The sequence below is a fragment of the Mus pahari genome, chromosome X (assembly GCF_900095145.1).
Source record: "Mus pahari chromosome X, PAHARI_EIJ_v1.1, whole genome shotgun sequence".
NCBI lineage: Eukaryota > Metazoa > Chordata > Mammalia > Rodentia > Muridae > Mus > Mus pahari.
This window is the reverse complement of record NC_034613.1, coordinates 118,769,434-118,786,574: the sequence shown is the minus strand read 5'-3', so window position 1 is coordinate 118,786,574 and position 17,141 is coordinate 118,769,434. Positions and strand designations below refer to the sequence as shown.

The 17,141-nt window shown below is 36.7% G+C and overlaps 1 protein-coding gene across 4 annotated transcripts in view; it reads left to right on the top strand.

Moving 5' to 3' along the window:
• Rbm41 (RNA binding motif protein 41) overlaps positions 1 to 17,141 on the top strand; it is a 73,841-nt gene that overhangs the window by 15,729 nt on the left and 40,971 nt on the right. For all 4 annotated transcript variants that reach the window (XM_021188081.2, XM_021188080.2, XM_021188079.2 and 1 more), the window contains one exon: positions 14,582 to 14,985. In XM_021188081.2, coding sequence (XP_021043740.1) covers positions 14,582 to 14,985 — 404 coding nt within the window. The remainder of the gene's footprint in view (positions 1 to 14,581; positions 14,986 to 17,141) is intronic.

The following is a 17,141-nucleotide window of genomic DNA, read 5'->3' as shown; positions in this document are numbered from 1 at the left end:
AAAAAAAAAAAAAACAGAAAGTCAATTTACCATAAACATAAACTTTTTTCTTTCTGTTTATTTTCTTATTGTTGTATTTGATAAGGGTCTCATGCAGTTTAGGCTGGTCCTGAACTTACTATGTAGCCAAGGATAATCTTGACCATCTGATCTTATTTCCATCTTCCAAGTACTGGGATTAAGCTGCGAAGTCTGGCGGTCTTTCTATTTTCAGCAACTTGATGAGTTCGAGCATGAGTTCCTTAGTTTAGATTCTAGGTCTTTAACCACTTAGCTGTCTGCTACTGTTTATTATCCACACCCTTCAAATGGACCATATATTCTTACCAAGTTTTGTAACTCTACTTTGTGGTTTACACACTAGGTAAGCTTTATAACTGTACTTCATGGGATAGACAGAGTGAAGGGAGTTTATTTCATCTTACCTAGAAACAGAGGTCCTAGCAGCTGATACTCTTTGAAGGCTTATTTATGCCAGTCATTGTGCTAAACACATTTTCTTTTCAAACTGATGCGTTTACTTCCGGTAACAGCTCTGTAAGATGTGAAATTATTACACATATTTTACAGATGACAAAACTGAGCTTCTGAGGTGAATAAGTAACTTTCCTGAAACCCAGTTGTTAATTAACTATGCTGTCCCTGAAATATACCATCTTTAGAAAAATCAGTGGTGCATTGACTATGGCACTTGTGTATATGATTTCAAAAGACTCTATCTTGAAGCAGCCTTCTTTTCCTTTGCAGTATGGGAGATTGAACTTTTGCCTTCTTGTATACCAGGCAAATGCTCCGCCACTGAGCTAGATCTCTATATGTTGAGACAAACTTTCTTCTGAATTATGCAAGATCATTTTAAAACGAAATTCATGGAAAAGCTGAGAAGTATTATTTCTAGAAGTATTCTCCTGAAAATAAGTCTAAAATACAGTCTTTGGCCATTATTTTTCTTTTTTTGGTTAACTTTTGTTTGTTTGTTTGTTTGTTTGTTTGTTGAAAGTCATGCCGTGTAATGCTGACAGACCTGGTACTTGCTGTGTAGCCCAGGCTGGCATTGAGCTTTTGACAATCGACTGCTCTCAGCGTCACAAGTATGGAGATTACAGGGCATGCACCCCCGTGCCCAGCTCCAGTCCAGCTCCAGTCTTTTTCTTACCTTACCAGCTCTCAGAATTCTCTTTTCCCTGTTATGCCATGTCTTCAACAGTGTTGAGATCTCGTCTTCTTTTACCTTTTTCTTTGTAATCTCTCTTGTCTTGCCTGGTTCCTCTTCCTTCCTAGTCTCATTCATATTCAACCTCAGGGAACAATCTATCTATCTATCTATCTATCTGTCTGTCTGTCTGTCTGTCTATCTATCTATCTATCTATCTGTCTGTCTGTCTGTCTATCTATCTATCTATCTATCTATATCTGTCTATCTGTCTATCTATCTATCTATCTATCTATCTGTCTATCTGTCTGTCTGTCTATCTATCTATCTATCTATCTTTGCTTTATTGTCTTTTTTTCATGCCTCCTTAGACAAGTCTCAGCTAATTGTCTTCCTTTAACCTGCCTTGCAAGATCTACTGGAGAAAAATCACTTTTGGGTCGTTAGTACTTCACTAAATTCCTCATTTCTGGCGCCATCTAAAGCTTGCCCCCTCACTCCCTCTGTCAGCTCTCTGTTTCACTCCTTATCAGGACTATTGGAGATACTCATTCCTTTCCCTATCCTACCCTTTCATTAGTTTTAACAGATAGCTTTCTGTCCAATTTCAAAGCAACAAGAACTTGTATCTGCTTGGTCCTCCAGCACTCTGCAAACTTTTGCTTTCTCATTCTCCCTTTCTTCCCACTTCTCTCAGAGACAGGGGACTCTTTGGTGCTTAGTGCTAATCTTTATACTCCAGTGCTGGATTCCATCCTTATCTCCCAAGGGACTGCAGCTGGCCCTCTTTTCCTTTGAGGACTTTAATTGGGTCATTTGCCAGTTTCCCCTGAGTATATACTCCTTCTATCTAAAGAACTTGAAGACTGGGGACAAGGGGATGTCCTTCAGCATTTTAACTTCTTGGAAAAACAAAACACTTGGATTTTCTTCTTTTACTATATACCATAAGTAGCAGTTAGAGAGCCAGAATTATATGCATCTGTTAATATTTTTGATATCTTAAGTAGGGAGTTATTTCTGTTTTTTTTTAATGAAAAAATTTCAAACATCTAGAAAAGTAAAAAAGGTTTCCCACAAACACCCATTATATCACAATCTATATTGTATCCTTGATATACTTTATCTCATATCTAATTTGTACTTCTAAATACGTACCGATATATTTTGCTTATACATGCATTTTAAAAGTTGATATAAATGTATACTCCCAAATACATCAGCATTCATATTGTTAGCTATAATTAAATATTTATTTTGATTCTATCTTCATAAAATTTTCATGGTATAATATATATAAACCTTAAGTGTCCATCTGCCCATTTATAGACAGTGTATGGTTCTGAATGGTGATATGCTAGTAAGAAAGGGCATCGGCTCTTCAGGCGCTGACTCGTTTCTATCATTTGACAGTTTCCATAGTCTACATATTTCCACTGTGGACAGTTGCAGGCTATACCAATCTGTCATCACTCAGTATGAAAATGGGTGCACACAGTCCTTAGGCCATCTGCAGCAGCCCATCATTACATGTGTATAACCCAATACTTATCAAATTGTATAGCTTACCATCATTCCAGAAATTCCCATCCTACTTCTTTCCCATAACTCCCATCCTGTTCACCCAGAGGCAGATTGTACTTTGATTTTTTCCCCAGTGTAGATTTGCTTCTATACTGTCTAAATAGTTCTGTTCTTCTCTAGAACATTTTTATAGGTAAAACAATACAGTAACTATTCTTTGCATAAAATGTACCTAATTCAGCACAAAGTTTTTGAGGTACACTGTTATGTATACCAATAGTTCATCTCTTTCTGTAACATAATTTGTAGAAGAATTTTCGATAATCATTGTATTAGATCCCTAAGACTGCTAGTAAACTCACATAAATCTGGTTTTTGTATAACATAAATTTATCTCCTTCACAGTTTCGGAGGCAAATTAAAGTGTTGTTGGAGCAGTCTTTCTGTTGGCTTTAAGAGCATATCCGTGCTAGCCTTTTCTAGCCTATACTACTTGCCTGTACTCCTTGATATTCTGTGACATGTGTTGATACATTATTCTAATCTTTACCTCTGTCTTCAAAATGGCATTCTTTTTGTCTGTTTCTGTATCTTCATATTTACCTTTAGAGTATTGTTTAAACACACCCTAACCCAGTATTAGCTTATAGTAGTTTAACAACAGATTTAAGTAGTATATTATCAAATACTACCAGTTTGAGGTTCCGCGTAGAGATAAATTTTAGAGATGCTCTGTGCAACATAGCACATTCTGTCCTCTGTCCTCTAAAAATCCAGATTCTTCCCAGTACATGCAATATACATGTAACCCATTGCAAACTACATTTACATGTAAATTCAAAAAGTCTCACATTTCATTATTTAAATCATTGAAGCAGGCAGTGGTGGCATATGCCTTTAATCTAGCATTCAGGAGGCAGAAGCAGGTAAAATCTTTGAGTGTGAGTCCAGCCGGTCTACAGAGCAAGTTCCAGGATGGCAGGGACTACATAAACAGAGAAACCCTGTCTTAAAACACCCCCTCCAAATAATCTAAATCAGGTGTGGATGAGGTTCAGGATATAGTACATCTTGAAACAAAATTTCTTTCTTCCCACCCAGAGAGTTGTGTAGTTGAAAAAGAAATCATGCTATTGTAATATATAATGGTGAGGCAGGCATATGACAGACAGCCCCACTCTGAAAAGGCAAGAAAGAAGGAATAAAGGGGTTACTAAACAAGTTAATCAGCCAGCAGAGCAAGTTTTATTTCTTAGTATGCTTTGCACTCCTTTTCTGGCCTCTGCAACTGGGTCTTTTTCACTCTTAGTCATCTTTTCTTCATTTTGTACCAGGTCTGTCTCCCACCAGGCTGCCGCTGGTTCTGGTGCAGAATTCTCAGGTGCCATCAGCCTTGAGGAAGTCAAGAGATGCATGCAGTTAGACTGGAGGTCGCTGCAGGTCCTTCTCAGATAAGCTTGCCTCCGTCTCTGGTTTCTGGTGATGACTGGATCTGTGAGTCATTCCCAGTGTCTTCAGTACAAGGTTATCTGGTCACAGACCTGGCCCCTTTTCCAGAACACACTGTCTGGATAGGTTTAGGACTTTTCAGATTATCAAATGCTAGTTTCTTTCTCCCTAATAATTAGATTTTCAGTTTATATCTTTTACATTACAATTTTATTGTGAGCATCAAGAAGAAATAACGCTTGTCTTTCATACTTTGGATATCTCAGCTGTATATCTAAATTTGTTGCTTACAAGGTAGCTCCCCCCCCAATAGCATAAAACCACTTCAGCCAAATTTCTGCCACTGAATAACAAAGATCATCTTTCTTACAGTGTCAATTATCATTCACTATTTTTTCCTAAGTCCTCTCTAGAGATTTGGTTAATATTTATATCTCTAGCAATATTGTATTCATGCTTATGCATAGTGTCTAGGGTTACATAGGGTTACATGAGCTTTATTTCCTGTTCCCTTTTTTCTAAGCCTTTACCATGACTGCCTTTAAGATCTGTGTTTCTGCCAGTGGACTCCTGAAGGAAATTTGGGCTTATGCTGATAACAAATGTCAAAATTCTTCCAGCGTCATTCCATTTCCCAGTCCAAAATATGTATCGACTTCCTAGGGTTACCATAACAAAACAACAGGAATATAGTGTCTCATGATTATGGAAGATGTTGGCCAAGTTGCTTCGCTCTTAAAGCTTTGGGAGCGAATCCTGTGCATGCCTTTGTCCTAACTCCTAGTAACAAGCCTTGGCTTGTCATAGTACTCCCATTGCTGTTTCTGTTATCACATGTATTTTCTTTCTGTGAGTATGGTACTGTGTCTTCATTTGCCTCCTCAAAAGAACACCAGTCTTAGGCCTTAGGCCCTCCCCAAATCTGTATGATTTCATCTTGATTAATTATATCTGCAAAGATCTCTTTCTCCTTTGAAGTTTAATTCTGAGGCTTTGGGGTATTCTTGAACCCAGTATGTTTATGACTGCCTCTTCCCCAACTTTCATTCATATTTGTGCAAACTGTATCTTTAAATGGTAAGATTGATCATTCTGAAGTGTACTTTGAACATTTAAGTTCAATGAGATTAATAAACAGAACAGGAGAAAACTGGAAAAGCCCTTGTATACCCCTCACAAAGCATAGCCTCCTTCTGTTCAGGTGTAATTACTGTCCTGACTTGTGACAATAATTTTCTTTTTTTAAAACTACTTATATATCCATCAGTAGACAGTGTTTCCTTTTTCCTGTGATTAAATACTACTAGTCAACTGAACTGCATACATACTGGGTCTTCCTTTTCTACTTAAGATTATGTTTCTGAGATTCATCCACATTACAGTTTGGAGCTATAGTAAGTTCATTTTCACTGAAATATAGAATTCCTTTTGATGAACATGCATGTTTTTTGTTCTGCTACAATGGGACATTTGGGATGTTCTCATTAGGATTTAGCATCATTATCAGTCCTGCTACATGATGCTTCTTGTATAGAAATCCTGGGAAACACGTCCATGAGTTTATCAAGATTTACACCTTAGAGTACAATTGAGAGGTGATGAGTCACAAATCTTCCATTTTAATAAGTATTAACTAATATCTGAAGGGATTTCTCCCAAGTTAACGTCTCAATGGTTGTGGAAGAATGTTCAGGTTGCTCCATTTCCAGTCTAATAGATGTTTACTTATGTTTCCTTGTCTTATTTATTCCCCATATTAAGAATCAACATTATTAGTGTTATGCTTTACACTTTAGCCCTTATTCAAGGTTTATTTATATTTAACCTATTCTTTTGACAGTTTTGCAGTATGGAGAAAAATTAAAAGGATACCCACTAAACTACTTAAAATGACTGTCAGATGAAAATCGGATTTATTCTTTTAAATTTTTATGTGTGTGAATGGTTCACTTACTTGTATGCATGTGTACCGTGTGCATGCCTGATACCCATGGAGACGAGAAGACGTACATCTCCTGGAACTGTAGTTATAGACAGTTTTGACCTGTGATGTATATGCTGGGAAACGAATACTTTCCTATACAGCCATAATATTATGATCATCCTTGAGAAACTATTGCATTACTACTGTAATTTTCTCTAATATACATTTTGTAATCAAATTTCTGACTTTATATAGGATGTAATCATGGGTCACACATCACATTTAAATTGCTTTAGAAGAACTCTTATGGGGTGGAGGTGGGGGTGGTATGTTAAATACAGTTTTGTCTCCAGACATTTATACTTATCTGGAGTGCGTATCTGTATTGTTTGCTTCATTATGGTTTCATTTTATTTTCTAGATAACTAGTGATGAGGGGCACCTTATCACAACTTTCTTTTGCATATGAGCAGCCTCCTTTGTGAATCGGCTTTGAATTCTTTGCCTGTTTTCTTCTGAGTACTCATCTGTGTTTGTGTCAGGTATAGTCTTGGCTCAGGAGTCATTTTAAGCCTCTATGAAAACTGTAGCTTGACTCCACAGTTCCTTGAACTTGGTAGTTCTCAGTGGTCTCCAGCTATCTAATCGTCACTACAAGGAGGAGGGACTTACAAATGGTCAGATGTTATGTGTATTGGGTATTCTATTCTATCTCCAACTGCCCAGTCATACTCTATACTTTCCTGTAAATGTATACGGATTCTTATCATTATGGCTATGGATTAATTTGTTGGTTATATGTTATTGTGGATTCTCACTCTATCTAAAATTCACTGTCTTTATGATACCTCTTTTTTTATGGTGGTCCAACTTACAATTTTTTTATTTAATTTTTTTCTCTCTTTTTTAAACTTTATTTAATCTTTTTTTTATACTCCAGATTTTATCCCCCTCCCGGCCCACCCTCTGACTGTTCCACATCCCATACCTCCTCCCCTCATCTCCATGAGGCTGTCCCCACCTCACACCACTTGATCTCTAAACTCCCTGGGGCCTCCAGTCTCTTGAGGGTTAGGTGCATCATCTCTGAATGAACACAAACCCAGCAGTCCTCTGCTGTATGTGTGTTGGGGGCCTCATATTAGCTCTGTGTTTGGTGGTCTAGTGTTTGAGAGATCTCGGGGGTCCAGATTAATTGAGACTGCTGGTCCTCCTACAGGATCACCCTTCTCGGCTTCTTTCAGCCTTCCCTAATTCAACAGCAGGGGTCAGCTGCTTCTGTCCATTGGTTGGGTGCAAATATCTGCATCTGACTCTCTCAGCTGCTTGTTGGGCCTTTCAGAGGGCAGTCATGCTAGGTCCCTTTTTGTGAGCACTCCATAGCCTCAGTAATAGTGTCAGGCCTTGGGACCTCCCCTTGAGCTGGATCCCACTTTGGGCCTGTTGCTGAACCTTGTTTTCCTCAGGTTCCTCTCCATTTTCATCTTTGTAATTCTTTCAGACAGGAACAATTATGGGTCAGAGGTGTGACTGTGGGATGTCAACCCCATCCTTCATTTGATCTCCTGTCTTCCTGCTGGAGGTGGGCTCTACAAGTTCCCTCTCCCTACTGTCAGGTATTTCATCTAAGGTCCCTCCCTTTGAGAGTTACTTCCCATGTCTTTGGTATATTCTAGAGGGTCCCCCCACCTCCTACCTCCCGAGGTTGCCTGTACCCATCCTTTCTCAGGGCTTCAGTTCTTTTCCCTCACCCAATACCTGATCATGTTCTCCTCTTCCCCTTCCTGTCCCCTTTCCCACCCAGGTCCCTCTCTCCCTTCTCCCTCCTGTGATTGCTTTCTCTCCCTCCCAAGTGGAATTGAGATGTCCTCACTTAGGCCTTTCAGCTTCTTAAACTTTTTGAGTTCTGTGGACTGTATCTTGGGTATTCTGTACCTTTTTTTGGCTAACATCCACTTATTAGTGAGTACATACCATGCATGTACTTCTGAGTCTGAATTACCTCACTCAAGATGATATTTTCTAGTTCCATCCATTTGCCTGCAAAACTCAGAATGTCCTCGTTCTTAATAGCTGAGTAGTATTCCATTGTGTCAATGAACCACATTTTCTGTGTCCATTCTTCTGTAGTGGGACATCTGGGTTGTTTCCAGCTTCTGGATTTCAAGAACAAGGCCACTATGAACATAGTGGATCATCTGCCCCTGTGGCCTGGTGGGGCATCTTTTGGGTATATTCTCAGGAGTGGTATAGCTGGATCTTAAGGTAGATCATTTTCCAATTTTCTGAGGAACCTCCAGATTGATTTCCAGAGTGGTTGTACCAGTTTGCAATCCCACCAGCAATGGAGGAGTGTTCCTCCTTCTCCATATCTTCTCCAACATGTGTTGTCACCTGAGTGTTTGATCTTAGCCATTCTGATTGGTGTAAGGTAGAATCTCAGGGTCATTTTGATTTGCATTTCTCTGATCACTAAGGACTTTGAACATTTCTTTAGATGCTTCTCAGCCATTCAAGATTCCTCTGTTGTGAATTCTCTGTTTAGTTTTATACCCCATTTTTAATTGGGTTGTTTGGTCTTTTGGTGGTTAGCTTCTTGAATTCTTTATGTATTTTGGATATTAGTCCTCTATCGGATGTGGGGTTAGTGTTAGGCATTCTGAAGCTGTGGAGATCCACATGGATTTCATACTTTCACTGCAGAGCATATTTTATGCACTTACTCAGTAACAAAAAGAAATTCTTTAGTGGAATTTGAGACTTTTTTCCAGTTTTAAGGGGCAGAGTAGCGGTAGTTTTAGTATTATATACTAAGATTTCTTCGTGTATTCTGAAGGCGGCTCCTTTATAAGCATGATGCTTTCTTCTGATCTATAGTCTATCTTTTCTTACGTTCTTAATTGTGTCTTAAAGCACAAATGTTTTAATGAAGTCCAATTTAGAAATTTATTCTGTTATTATTTAAGCTTTTTGGTATCTTAACTAAGAAGTCTCTCTTGGAATCAAAGTAAAAAAAAATAGTTCTATGTCTTCTTCTAGAATACCTACTGTCTTTATTCATGGAAATTTGTGTTTGTAAGATATGATCTAAGTTCTTAATTTTATATGAAAATTTCCTATTGATTAATACTGTATCTTAAATTTCTTTGTATGGTTTTGTTGCTTTGATTTACTTATGTCTTTGTGTGTCAGATCCCTAGTGGACCTTTATAGCAAGTTTGACAATCGAGTAACTCTTCCAACTTTATTTCTTCTATCCTAGTTCCATGCAAATTTTGTCAACACTTTGTTGATTTTTCTACATAAATGCTTAAATTTAATGGAGATTGGATTGAGTCTGTCTTTTAATTTAGTGACAGCTTCTCCTAGTACATGAACACACAGTGTCTCTTCCTTTATTTAGATCAGCTATAATTTCTTTCAGCATTATTTTATATATATTTATATTTTATATAAATATAATAAATAATATTGTATTGTATATATTATAGTGCATCAAACCTATACTTCTATGAAATTTATTTCTAAACATTTTATTCATTTTGACAGTCTTGTAAATAAAATTGTTCTGTTCTATTTTATTCTTGTCTGCAAGTATATAGAGATATGTTGGGTTTTGTTTTGTTTTCATCTTATATTCATCTAACATGATCTAATTAAATGTTCCATTGATTATTTTATTCTAGTGGTTTTAGTATGGATAGCTTGGAATCTTCTCCACAGGAAACACTGTGTTTCCTATGAATGAAGACAGTTTGACTTGTTTTCTTGTCTGGAAACTTGTTGTTTACTTGGTTTTTCCTTCTTCAGAACCTTCAGTACATTGTTGAATGGAAGTAATGTGACCTAGTGTTTTTGCTTTATCCCTAATCTTCTTTTAATGTAATGTTTTTATTAATTCTTTCTCTGGAAGAGCGGCAAATGCTCTCTTCAGGGGGAAACATCTGTTTTTAATCCATTAATCTTAGCTCTAGGTTTTCTATACCAGCTCTGTTGCAGTACATTACTTTCTTACAGTTATTATAATTAATTACCATACATCTGATAGCCTAAAGCACATAGGTTTCTTATAGTATAGATCTAGAGGTCAGAAGTCCTAAGATGAAGTTGTTAAAATGGTACTGAAGATTAGGTGAATATTTGATAAAATTCACCAACGAGTCCTATTGAACCTGGGTGTTTTTTTAGGATAGCTAGCTGATTACTAATTCAGCCTCTTGTTACTGTTTAGTAAGTCATTCTCTTTTGGGATTGTGTTGATAATTGTTATGTTTATAAAGTTGTCAATCAACATAGATTTTCTCGCTCGTTGACTGAAAGTTCTCCACAGTGTTCCTATGGAATCACTCTTATTTCCACGAGTGCTCATGCTTCCTCTTTACCTTTTTATTTCAGTCTTTTTTCCTTCTCTTCACGTTTTTGCAGACAGCAGACAGACTTGGAGATGAGGTTGGTAGAATCCAGTTTGTGTGGTAGTTTATGTGCTTACCACTAAGGAAACTCCACGGGTTTTTCTTTGCTTGATTTGGGTTGTTTGTTGGTTTGGTTTCAGACATGGTCTTATTCTGAAGCCTTGGCTAGTCTGAAACTCACGGTATAAATCAGGCTTCAAACTCACAGTGCTCTGTGTCCCTCTGGTTCCTGAGCACTGTGCCCCTCTACTGGTTCCTGAGCACTGTGCCCCTCTACTGGTTCCAGCCATTTGGTTCCTAGGGTCTTTGCTCATTGATATCACCTGAGAACCCAGAACAATGCCTAGCTCATAGTGGTCATGGTATAAGTCTCTTTGATTAGATACTTTAGAATCCTCATGCAGTTAGATATTTTCTTTTCTTTTGTTTTTGTTTCTGTTTTTCGAGACAGGGTTTTCTTGTGAAGCCCTGGCTGTCCTGGAACTCACTCTGTAGACCAGCCTGGCCTCGAACTCAGAAATTCACCTGCCTCTGCCTCCCAAGTGCTGGGATTAAAGGCGTGCACCACCTCGCCCGGCTAGATATTTTCAAACATCAGGATTTTTAAATCCTATGGATCGTCGTCCTCGTCTGACTTACATTTCACCAAACTCTAATGTGATTAAACACTTTTAATATATCTGTTAGGTATATATTTTCCCTTTTTATGGAAGATTCATCAGTCTTTTTCTCAATTTCCCCTTGGTTGTCTACCTCTGTTTCTTAAGGATATATGGAATTTCATACATTCAGTATTTGCACTCTTAATTATCTGTATAGTAAATATCTTATCCCATGGTTTTTCTATCTACTGATGACTCTTTTACTTATTGGATGCCTTGTGTCATAGCATATGTGTAGAAGTCAGAGGGTATCTTTGGGGGAATTAATTCTCTTCTTCCACATGTGGGCCACAGGATTGAACTCAGGTCCTCGGTTTTGTGGCAATTACCTTTACCCACTGAGCCATGTTGTTGACACATTTTATGACACATCCTATTATCAGGAATTTTTTATTTTAATGCAGCTGTATTCATCAATTGAGTTATCATTTTCTAAATGACTACACCGTTTTACCCTTTTAAAAATAAAATATTTTACTTTTGAAATTAAAATATATATTTCCTTTCCCCCTTGCCTTTCTTCTAGCTCCTCCCATGTATTTCCCCTTTGTGCTCTCTCTCTTGCTCTCTCTCTCTCTCTCTCTCTCTCTCTCTCTCTCTCTCTCTCTCTCACACACACACACACACACATTCATGGCTTCTTTTTCTTGAATTCACTTTTTGTATCTTAAGAGATACTCTTATACATTGCTGGTAGAAATACAGAAAAGTACAATTACCTCAGGACCGAATTTGTGTATTAGAAGTACATAAACATTTACTCTCTATCTCAGCAATTTCACCTGTTAGAATTTATTTGAAAGAAATTCTTGAAAAATACCAAATCGTGTGTGTGTGTGTGTATGTGTGTGTGTCACACATACACACACACACAAAAAAACCCACAAGGCTAATTTCAGGACATAGTTCAAAACAGCATAAGACTTCAGATATAAAACCAATATTTCAGGGTTTGTTCATAGCAAAATATCTAAATAACTTGTACATACACACACAGTATTGTGTAACTGTAAGAAGGCAAAAGAATAGTTTTTATATGGATATAGAATTATATATAGGACATATTGTTAAAGTCAAAAGAGCAAGCTTCAGACCAGTATTTATATAGGAAAAGAATATAACTAATGAATTTCATGTATGTATTCATATAGTTTCAAAAAAAAAAAAAGAAAATCCTGGAACCATAGGTCAAACTTAATAAGAAATAGTATTTATGGGGACCACGGGGAATGAAACGAAGGGATCAGAGATAGAATGATACTTCCATAAAGGTACAGTATAACCCTTTAAATTTAGAGCCATATAAAGGTTTTGCATGATTACAAATGTAATAAAAATTTTAATCAAAACCAGAAAAGGGCTGGGAGGGGTGTGTGTTTCCCAGTTGAGTGCTTGCTAACATTCACTAAGCCCTGAGTTCAGTCTGCAGCATCACATGCACCCAAAAAATCAAGAGAGAAGAAATCTATAAAAGGAAAAAACCTGAAGCAAAGAAAACAAGTGAGAAACATAACTGGTAGCATAACAACCCAGAGAAAATACTGTAGTGACTTTAAAGTAATACATGTCTATTACTAACAACATATTCTCTAAGGACTGCAAATATAAAAGTATATCCAATCATTTTATTGCTTTTATTAGTATTTTGTATTGTATGTTTATTGTTTATTAGTATTGCTTTGAAAATTTTCAATTATGTAAGTATATTGTTAGAGAAAGCTAATAATCCAACTTGATAATAGTATTAGTATTTGAGGAACTGGAAATAAAATGTCAGTGATAGAGTACTTGCCTAGAAGGCAAGCAGTCCTGGATTTGATCCTCAGGACTACCAAAAACAACCATCCACACAAAAGAAAGGAGATACAAGTCTAAAATTAGAGTTTAAGAACAAACCTTGTCATATTAAATTTGAATTGGAAATGATGTTATAAATGTAAGATCTATTTTTCTCCTATAAACTATCCCAGCTTCATCTACTGCAGAGGCTTAGAGGCAACAACAATGAACACTCCAAACAACATTAGTTTCCAAATACTCTTCATTAAGAGAACCAGGGATCCTTGGAAAAATAGTCCAGTTTCAAGTTAGAAAATGTACAAGATCCACTTGGGATGCCTATAGGTCCACTATCACAAAGAATTATTACATTTAATTGAAACACAAGCAATCATAAAAATACATAATTTCACAATTATACTGAAAAGTAACCACTGGTCACCATTAGGTATTTCCTTACTCTCATGAATAATGAAAAACAGAAAGAATCAAGCATTTATCCTGCTTTTCTTGTATAAACTATATTCAGGAAAACTAAAGCGTTGATAATTATTGATTCCAGATTAAAAATTCAAAGGAAATAACAGAGTCAGGGAATCCCCATTTTGTAATTCATAAGTTAATAGACCTAAACAGTAATTGCCAAGGATATAAAGCCTGAAAGGTAAAAGGTGTATGGGAGTGCATAGTAATTGAGAGATGTGCAAATAGCACTTAAGTTCACTGATTAATCTTAATATCACTAAAAACATGTTCAGTGACTATTATGTGCCTTTGGGCATGGTACAATAGGAAATACATACCTATATATGAATAGTTTTGCCTTAAATATTGAACATGGATCCAGTTACATTTTTACAGAAACCATGTTTAATGTAGCTTCCTAGAACAGGTAAATGGCCTCTATCTGTTCTTGATAATCAGGTATGTAAGAGCAATTATGTATCTGTTGAGAATTTGAAATGCACTAAATTTGACCCAAATTACTAATTTAAAAAAATAGTAAATACAAGTGACAAATGACTACTGAATTAGACTAGATTTAACTGTCAAGAAATGCAAGAAACTAGGAAGAAGTTATCATGAGAAAACACTTCATTAAAACAATTTCTTCATAGAGTAGATAATGGTTCTATATTATCAATGGATGGAGGAGGAAAGTTGATGAAGGGATGGGATAGAAGAGTTATGTAAAAGCCATGGCAGCCAAAAACTGATTTAGATCTTGATTATGTAACCAAGTACCTTTTTTAAAAAAAATCACAGAAATAATCAAGGTATTTCAAATATAACCTTGGAATCAAGTAATATGTAGGAATTATTAGTTGTTAAGTTCATGAGTATGAAAATGCCATCCTGGTTCTGTTCTTCAAATGTCCTTGTGAGTTAAAGGGATATATACTCGCATGAGCTTGAGGTTTCTGGGTGCCTTAGTTCCTCTGCCATGTATTGGCCTTGCTTGAGTTGGACAATCTTAAGATACATTCATACACATGCATGTGCACATGCTCACAGGCATGTACACACATACATACATACACACACATGTATTTGCTACATGTTACCTTTCCTAAAAGAGATTCTATATCTGAGATCCAGAATTTAATTTTTATTAATTTTTAAAAAGTTGTGCTGGGGAGGCTTTGTAGAACTTCCATATCTCTTTGTCTTGATCTAGATGAACCCCCAAAGAAGAACAAAGGTGATCCCATGAACAACCTGGAAAATTTTTACCACGAGACTATAATGAAAAAACGCCTTGAAGAGTTCCAACTTTTGAGAGGTGAACCCTTTGCTTCCCACTCACTGGTCTCAGCTGCCTCAGTGAGTGGGAGTGGCACAGCTGAGAACCCATCACTCCTCCAGGACAAGGGAAAACAGGCAGCACAGGGTAAAGGCCCCAGTCTCCATGTGGCAAAGGTTATTGATTTTCCAACTGAGCAATATTGGACTGGGCCTAAGACGCTGAAGCAACCAATAGAATTTATCCCAGAAGATGAGATCCAGAGAAATCGTTTGTCAGAGGAGGAGATCCGAAACATTCCTATGTTTTCTTCATATAATCCAGGGGAACCAAACAAGGTATAGGCCACATCAAGAAAATGACCTGGGCTGTTTTCTCTTTCATTTACCTCTTCCTAATGCAGCATTTTAAAAATACCTTTGCTTGTGCCAAAGATTCTGACATAGGTACAGTGAGTGATTCTGTTTGTCCTTGACCTTGTCACTTTCTGCATACTATTTAAGTAGTCTGTCTTCTAGCATGTTCTCCTAGCATGAACTATTACTGAATATCACATGGATAAATTAGGAAATATCCATATCCTTAGCTAGCCATGTTTACAAATATTTAATAACTTCATATTTGCTTAGTTATAAAAATTAGTAGTGCATTATGGATATGCCTGAAGAATTCCATGCATTCATCAATCCCATTTTTCCTCCTTTCTATGTTTATCTACTATTTTGAATTCGCTAGTTCTGTTCCTGTGGGTAATTTTATGTATTTACTATCTAAAACTGTATACAACTTTCCCTACTGAATGATAACTAAATTTACTTTGTTTTTCCTTATGGTTTGAGAACAATATGCATTCAGTAGACCCTGCACTCTATATTTTGAATTTTTGTTTTTATTTTTGTCAAGCTAGCAATATGCCTTATGGTGCCATGGTGCTTTATTGAGATTCTGAGCAGGGCAGTGACCTACAGCTCACAGTCAGCTACATGTTGTGCGGGGAAAGCACCGACACTCTAGAGTACTAGGTTAAGCTATAGTGCTCCATAGATTATATATAGTAACTGCGTTTCCAACTTAGGATGTTTTCAACTTTAATAGGATTTATCAAGTCATGACCCTATCTTGGCTTTTATAAATTTATTTATTTATTCACTTTATATCCCAATATCAGCCCTCCTCCTTCCATTCTCACCCCCTTCTCCTTTGAGAAGGGGAAGGCCCTACCCTGGTACATCAAGGACATGACCCTACCTTAACTGAAGGTATGTCTGAGCTATTCATAAGTATTTATAGATATTCATAAATATCTGTTTTATACATTTTGAAACTATATAGATAATATCATACTTTACAAATTTTTTCTTACTGTTTTGACTCAATGCACCCAATATTTTAAAATTTTATATCTAATGATACAAGGAACTATTTAGTATTCCCTTATAGAAATATGTTATAATTTATTTCTCCATTTTCTTGATTGGTTTCTTCCCATTATTTTACTACTACAGATAAAGTTGTAACATTGTTGTGCATATCTTTTTTTCAGTACTGGAGATTGAACCTAAAAACCTTATGAACACTAGGCAAACTCTACTGTTGAACTATATCCATAGACTTCTTTTTCATGTTTATGTTGAGACAGGATTTCACTAATTGCATGTGCTAATGCTAAACTAATTCTGTAGCCCAAATAAGCATGAACTTGTAATCTTCCTGCATTGGCTTCTGAAGTAATTGATATTCTAAGCTTAAACCACACGGCCTGGCTTATATACATCTCTTACTGCCCATGAACAAACATTCCTCCTAGACAGTGTTTTTCAAACTTAAGTCACAATTCATAGTTGACACCAGTAGGGTTTTATTTGTAGTGAAACAAATAGAAGAATGGAATAGAATAACAGATCAAAGTGTTTCCCATACAATTATATTCCGCACAGTTAATCACTTTCTTAAACCGTATTTTGTGCATACATATATGTTAGGATGAAGGAGTAGTATATGTGGGCTACAGTATTCGATACAGTTCTTCCTGTAGATCTCAGACAAAATATAGGGAAATCTGTCACTCTCTTGTAATGTTTTCAAATTTTAATATACATGTAAATCATGTGAAGACATTAAAACATAGATTGCTGGGCTTCCCCCCCCCAGATTTTTGACTAGTGGATCTGAAAAACGTTATGAATATTTGCATTTCCAACATGTTCCCAGGAAATGCTGACGCTATTGGTCTAAGAGTGGAATTTCTAGACTTAATTTTCTAGGTTGCCTACCTAGGAATGAAATTGCCATGGTACAGGATATCCGTATCTTCCCCTGCCAGCAGTACTATTACACTATTACTACTACTCTTCTCTCTCCTCCTCCTCTTCCTTTCTTTTCTTTCCTTCTCTTCTCTCTTCTCTTCTCTTCTCTTCTCTTCTCTTCTCTTCTCTTCTCTTCTCTTCTCTTCTCCCCTCCCCTCCCCTCCCCTCCCCTCCCCTCCCTTCTTTCT